The sequence below is a fragment of the Camponotus vicinus genome, unplaced genomic scaffold, assembly GCF_025532165.1.
Source record: "Camponotus vicinus isolate PSW18456_S1 unplaced genomic scaffold, iyCamVici1.0 SCAF_6, whole genome shotgun sequence".
NCBI classification, from domain to species: domain Eukaryota; kingdom Metazoa; phylum Arthropoda; class Insecta; order Hymenoptera; family Formicidae; genus Camponotus; species Camponotus vicinus.
In genome coordinates, this window is record NW_028141978.1 from 6,367,316 (window position 1) to 6,374,670 (window position 7,355).

At 30.6% G+C, this 7,355-nt stretch overlaps 1 protein-coding gene across 2 annotated transcripts; it reads left to right on the forward strand.

Annotated features, from left to right (window-relative positions):
* The first annotated feature begins 350 nt into the window (after nt 1-350).
* LOC145972888 (uncharacterized) lies at nt 351-6,903 on the forward strand. 2 transcript variants are annotated; one of them, XM_083101919.1, is made up of 3 exons: nt 351-443; nt 5,055-5,121; nt 5,393-6,903. In XM_083101919.1, exons 1-3 carry the CDS (start codon nt 429-431, stop codon nt 6,817-6,819), a joined length of 1,509 nt encoding a protein of 502 aa, XP_082958045.1. In that variant the 5' UTR covers nt 351-428; the 3' UTR covers nt 6,820-6,903. The 2 variants fall into 2 exon arrangements, with proteins under 2 accessions (XP_082958045.1, XP_082958044.1); XM_083101918.1 differs by lacking the exon at nt 351-443 and adding an exon at nt 2,468-2,587.
* Nucleotides 6,904-7,355: the final 452 nt, after the last annotated feature.

Here is a 7,355-nt window from a genome sequence, read left to right on the forward strand (position 1 = left end):
AATCATATCAAATTATTTTTTAATGTACTTATAAAATCAATCACGTTTAAAAAAGGAATTTGACGAAGTTTCTCGCATCACTATTTTGTTTCGAATTCATTGCGCGAATGGTAATAGAATCAAAACATGTAAATATTAATGTGCCATATGTTGCAAAGATTGGACGCGCTATTATTATTAATTTGTTGCAAAATTTTATATATTATAGTATACATATACGCGAAATATTAAATTAATTTAGAGAAATATTTTAAATTATTGCTTTATTATACGCTTAAAAGCGGACTATGACACCTCTCAGTCTTCTTTTTCTTTTATTAAATTGTTATATATTTTCCATACACAGATTACTCTGCTGTTTGGATTCGCAGCGCTGTTAAAATCATCGATTGCAGCACCGGATAGTGCAGGAATAGTAGAAATGGAGAATGGATTGGCATACGGTAAGTCAGGCTTCTACTTCTCGATTTTATAACAAATTCAAAAGAAATATATATAAATGTTAAATAAATATTAAATTTATTTCGGTATAAAAAATTTTATATTTGTAACAATATTCTATATGCGTGCATTAGAAATATTTTAAAATTGATAATATCCCTAAAGAGAACAGAAACAAATTATTAGAGACATTTACAATCTATATTTTAATAATTACACACACACATTTTTAAATATTGTTAAATATATTTCTCAAGTAAAAAAAATGAAATATATTTCTGCTGTTGTCTAATTTAGATCAGACTCCAACAGAAAGCAGCACCAGATTATTTGTAACTGAACTGCTTTACCTTTCATCTAATACAAACAGTGGTATACTAGATATATGCAGCCACACACACACATCAAACAATTCTGTAAATTTATTTACTTGTTTTAAAATTAAAACTATGAGCTGTTTCAGAATGACGTAATAATTGGCACTATTTTATGCATTATTCTTCGAATTGTATAACAAATGTACATGCAATTATTTATTCGTCTTGCAAAATTAATTCAACAAGCTAAATGATTTTCCAGGCTGATATTGAAAAAACTACTTTGCATTGCTTGTTTTTGAAAATCTTTCGAATTACAATGATTTTATATCTTTTTCTCACAAAATATCTGTTAAAGAAATTTATTATTTAAAATTTTGATCCGCAATCAATAAAGATTTATAATTTACAATTAAAAGTGAATTTAATAAATGTCAAATTAATTTATAATATCGTCAATTTCTAAAATTATTAATTTGTGAAAATAATATGCATTTATTGGTAACACATACATTAAATCGGAGCTTTAAAATCTTAATTTCAAACAAAATTAACTGTTTTATTATATTTAATCATAGTAATATTTAATTATATTAAAATATTATATTTAAGCATATTTAACATAATATCTGAAATAATAAAATAATATCTGAAAAATAAATATTTTTATCAAGTGAATATAAAAGAAGAAAAAAACAAGATATGAAAAAAAATGTAAATAAAATACACAATTGTGCAATTTTTTTATTTACATTATAAATGCAACAGTGATGAATCATTTAATATAATGAGTACCGATTGTATCATCCAATAGGTGGGATTCCGTACGGAAGTGTAAGTGGCATGCTCGCGAAATATCCGGGATACGGGCAGATTAACGCACAGTTTCAAGCCAGACAATTAGACATTTTGACTAGTACTCAACGACCGATAGTTATCACGCCGAATCTCCGAGCTACACGACTGGTGGGAATTTCACATCGCCCCATACAAATCTACAATCTTCGTGGAGTCATCGCACCCGGAATTGTCGGTACAATTAGTCAAATTGGTTATTAATCCGTTTGACTGTCCCGTTGACCTCACTATAATCATCAGACATTCAGATAAATTAGTCGATCTGGCTTCCGTCTTCTTGCTATGATTTTTTTCAAGAACGCATGTCAAACTGTTCAAGATTGCCATCGTAAACTTGTATTCTTACAACACATTATCTATTAGCAATTATAACTATAAAATAAAAATTTCTACTGACTGCGATGAATCACTATTAATATACTAGTTGAACAGTTTACACGTAATTATCGTACATTGTGAATATAATAATATTCATCATTTAAGAATATGTTTTTTAATTGGAGATTGAAACGTTGAAATGACATATTTTATACATATATATACCATTTTGCATCTATGTGTGCCATCATTTTCATTATCGTATTATTTATATTTATAACATTATTTATATTTATAACATTCATAGTACAAAAATATAAAAATATATGCTTGTCTTTGAAATGTTGTATTATTATTAATTTAATCATAAATTTTAAATAATAATTAAATTATATGATAAATATCAAAATTGCGAACACATTATTTACTTATAAAATCAATAATATTTAGAATTTTCTCAATCTAGATAATTGAGAAATAAAGAATAAAATTTTGTAAATTTTGTAAATTATCCTGATGTTTGAATTGAGGGTAAAGACACCCTGATGATTGAGGATAAAGACATTTAAGGAGAGAAAGTATAAATGACATCGAGCACGACGTCTGTTTCTTAGTAGTCACGAGCCGCACGCACGATGCATCACGCGTCGCACGTGAGTATACAAAAAATCGTTTCATATAAAAAAAATCGTTTCATTGCACAGGGAACAAGTAACGAAATCCTATAACGAAATATCATAATGATTCATTGTAACGCGATAAATCATAGATGTCAGAGATTTTCCGAACAGATATGTGTGAAGTGTTACAAATTACGGAATATTTATCTTATGATTTACATTATCTGAATACGCGAGTCATTATCCCAGTGTTGCGAAAATTCACAACAGATGCAGATCGGTCTTTTGATTGTAAATTGTGGAAGTTAATCTCAGCGTAATTTAATAAACGAATAAATGGTTAAATTTATAGCATCGCGAGTATATTATTATGAGTATTTTATTATGAGTATATTATTACTTTATTTTCTCAATATTGCAGGATATATGTGTAATTGATATATTTTGTAACCGTTGCAAAATAATGAAGTTATAAATTCAACTTTATTGTTCATATATTAAACTGTCAAAAAATATTATTAATTTATTTATTTGCATATAAGCAAAGTCAAAAATAATTTATTTGCATATAAGTATGTAGATTTATTTCATGTAAAAAGAGCTAATATGCAAATTACTTCTTTAAGATGCGAAAAGAACTGCAGTTTCATCATTTACATTAAGCCCGGTAGGTAACGTACGTTTCGTAATCTGCTTATTCTCGTCTTGGTTAAATTTAAGAAACTTAAATAAATTACACCGAGTTTAGAAATAAATTACACAAAAGAACTTAATAATGTGTCAAACGTATCATCGCAATATATAATTTCATAAAAATATAAAACGTAGAGACGTCACAATTTAATATCAAATCACGATAATGTGTGATTAATATTGTATCAAAAAGTGGAAATAAATGTGCGAAAATTTTGTGAATAAATGCATATCCATAAATGAGGATTTAATTTCCTTTCGCGCTGGAGAGGCAAATTATTTTTCCATTACAAACTCATCAATTACATTTTGTAAAATTTCTAATATTTTATTTTATATGATTATGTGCGATATTATTTTATTGCAAAATTATATTACTAATATATACTAATATATACTGTTTTTTTTCCTATATCTTTTTTTAAGTATATTTTTTATTTAATTAGATTCTTTTGATTTATTGAAAATTTCATTTTTCTGATTAAATTCTATAGGAATATATAAAGAAAGAGTAGTATAAAAAAGAATATAACTTAGAAAGTATAAATGAGTACTTTATGATGTAAATTTTTATATTAATGTTATAGTATGTCGGAAGTCGTGTCATTCACTTTTGCGCGGATACTTACATTAAAACGTCTTCAAATTATACCCTGATAACTAAGTATTTTATAAAGTATAGGATAATATAGGTAGTGAACACATTTATACATAATATAAATGCATAGCGATGTACCTTCTCTTATAGAGTCTTACATAAATCAGAAGAAAATCTCCAATTACAAGTTCCGTTGTTGAATTTCTCTTCTTGGGGGAATTTTATAGTATTAAAAAATTAAAATACATTGAAATTAAGATTCATGAATCACTTTCTCGGAATTTCAACTGGAGAAGCTTCTCTTCATTCATGTCGCAAAAGTTACTTCTGCAAACTAACTTCACCGGAAGGCCCATATATCCATGAACAACGTTTCCTCAATAGACATATCTCGCAAAAATACGATTGGTGTAACCGGCATATGTACTGGTTCGATTCTATTATTATAAGAATCGAGTTCCGCACGATGTGTCGCGATAATAAGCGTGTCCAGGACTGATATTTTGCACGATCGTGTATGTACGATGCTTTTCGTTGAGATTTTACACAACCGCTGTACCTGCTTCTGGAACGATTCGTTGATCATCGAATTTATACGCATACGTATCTCCTTTTACGCAATAACGAATAAAACATAATGCTATCGCACCGGTCACGCTACTCGTATCACTATGCGTTATGCAGCTCGTTATTTCTTTTGCAAAGTCTCTGACATCGAATTTCGTTTCTGTGGATAGTTGAAAATTACCTCATGCTTAAATATAATACATCAAGGAAAATAATCTTTTATTTATTTTGATATTTTATGTTTAATATTATATATATTATTTAAAAATAATCTTTATATAACACTCTAATTTTACATTTAAGATATGTAATCATTATTTTTGTTTTTATCTGAGATATTTTGCAAAGCAATTGAACGATAAGAATTTACTTGTGGATTTTCGCTAAATATAAATCGATCATTGAAAAAGTTATCGCAAATATTTTCTATTATCTAAATATTCTGGAAGAAAAAAAATACATCAATTTAATTATGCGATTATAGAAATTATTTATAAGTAGATTATTGATATTGAAAAAAAGATAAATATTCGAAAATGCATATAAATTAAAACTTTTATTAAAGTATTTATTAATTTATTCATCTAACAATTTTATACAATCACAGCATTGTATTGTATGCTATATCTTCTTCCGTTACAGATACTGATACATTGCATCGCATTTTGGTGCGCGATAAACAGTGGTAGAACAGCAAGAAGTGCAGTCAGTAAGCATAATACTTTTTCGAGATTTATCACAAAATTATGTTTTCGTAAACATTATTTACTATGCACATATATCAAAATTCGGAAAAACAAACGAATGTGATGAGCCCCGATCATTAAACTATATAGATTATAAAAAGTACTTCCTGTTAAATTCTTTTGCAAAGAATATATAAAATTTAAGAAAGACGGAGAATCAAAATTTATTCTAACATATTTTCTTCAAATTCTGTTATAATTTTTATTCACTAATTAACTCTCTCTTCAACGCAGGCCCAGATATACTAGCGAATTTCGCTAAGAATGTAGCCTCAGTGTTGTCGCCGGCGATATTGGGCGATATACAATTTCGCACCAATAGATCATCCTTTAAATCCAGTCTGACGGTACCTGCTAGTTTAAATGACGATGATCTGGACTCACCTTCAATCGTGGACAACATAGTTGACAAAACGTCAAATGCACCCACGTATTACGGCCCGCAGTCTTATCCCTACAACGATCTCTACGAGAATTCTGCCGCAGAACCTGAAGGAGACTCCGAAGCAAACGAACCACTCGAAGGATCTGTACGAGATGAGCCCTATCTGCGTCAAGAGCAACCAAATTTTTACAGATCTTACGATTTCTCAGCGAACGACGATCTCGAAGTGACTCAAAAACCTGCTAATATCGAAAATATTGAGCCATCATTTGGCAACATCGAGGAATCATCCACCAATCTATATTCATCTTATCACGATGCTGGGTTTGACAAAGCAGCTTTCGGCCACGGACCCTTCCTGACTAAATCCTACGCAGGCTTCCACGGATTCGGACCTTATGGACACTTTCACGGATATCATAATCACCATCATCATCATCATCCATATGGTGAACCGCCATCGGATACAAGCTCGGAGGAGAACAACGGAACTGATCATCGAGGTTACGGTCAGCCTTATGGCTACGGCAACCATGGCTATCATCCTTATTCTCCGTTTCCTTATGGGGGATACGGTAATCATGGTCCGTTTTACGGGCCCTATGGTAGAAATGGAAATAATTCTTCTGAAAACGGGCGGAACAGACATTACGGACCTTACTACGACGGTCCCGACTTCTACGGACCTCCGCGTTACGGCTACAATGGCCACAACAATGGCCACAACAATGGTAATAATAATAATAATAATAATAATAATAATAATAATAATAATAACAGACAAACTGAAGAGCCAGCCGAGAATGGCGATCAGAATAACTCGACAAGAAATGGTTACCCGCATCCTTATGGACCTCCTTTGTTCAAGCCGCTCCTGGGAGCTTTTCATCTTCACGGCCTTCCGTCCCCTTTCAACCTGCTGCCCTACGACCACTTCCACGGAGTGCTCAAGGGCGGCCCTGTCGGGGTTGGCCACGTTGGCTATCCCATTTATGCCGGTCCTTATCCGATTGGCTTTCCATTCCATCCTTACGGGCCTTTCTTTCACGGTAAGAAATATCTACCGCCGAAAAGCAAGCCCTCCGACTCGGGCGAATCCGGCGAGTCAACGGAAGCACCAGCTGGAGAGCTTGCGGAAAATGAAAATCCCGAACGGATAATTGCACTTAATCAGGAAGAAATAGCGCTGGCTCCCACTTCGAATCGATACAACACATCGAAACAGAATGGGCTGAAACGAATCAGTTTGGTTAATTTTGAGAACCGGAAGATCTGATCTCTGGAATTCTTTGAATTTGATAAAAAAAAAATAAAATAAAATTACATTGTACTGGAAAATATATAAAGAAATTAAAAGAAATAAATAATATATAAGGAATTTAAAATTATTGTTCTTTTTTCTTAGGATAAGTTGTTCACGAAAAATATACAGTTAGTAAAAAAAAATAAAAAATTAGGAGAGATATAAAATATATAATTTTAATTTTAAACAGAAACTATAAAATATATACTTTAAACAGAAACTTCCTTCTTTTTAATTAAAATGTAGAAGAAAGAAAAGAGAGAGGTATTATAAATTTAAAAATATATTACAAGTAGTATTTTTCATATATTTTATTCTTCTTCTGTCAGGTAAGTGATGCTTTAATGCTATTGTTGTAATATCCGTCTCGTTAAAAAAATAAATTATAAAATTAATAACAAAATTGACACAGACAGAAAAGTATTATGATTTTTATTTGCTACCGCATTGCATGATTTGTTTGAAAGAGAGAGAAGTTGATAATTAACGGGCGCACTAATTATGGACGC

Excerpts from the sequence above, each read along its gene's own strand:
- LOC145972888 (XM_083101918.1), top strand. Across the intron at positions 5,122-5,392 it reads AACAGCAAGAAGTGCAGTCA|GCCCAGATATACTAGCGAAT; the intron begins GTAAGCATAATA and ends TCTTCAACGCAG.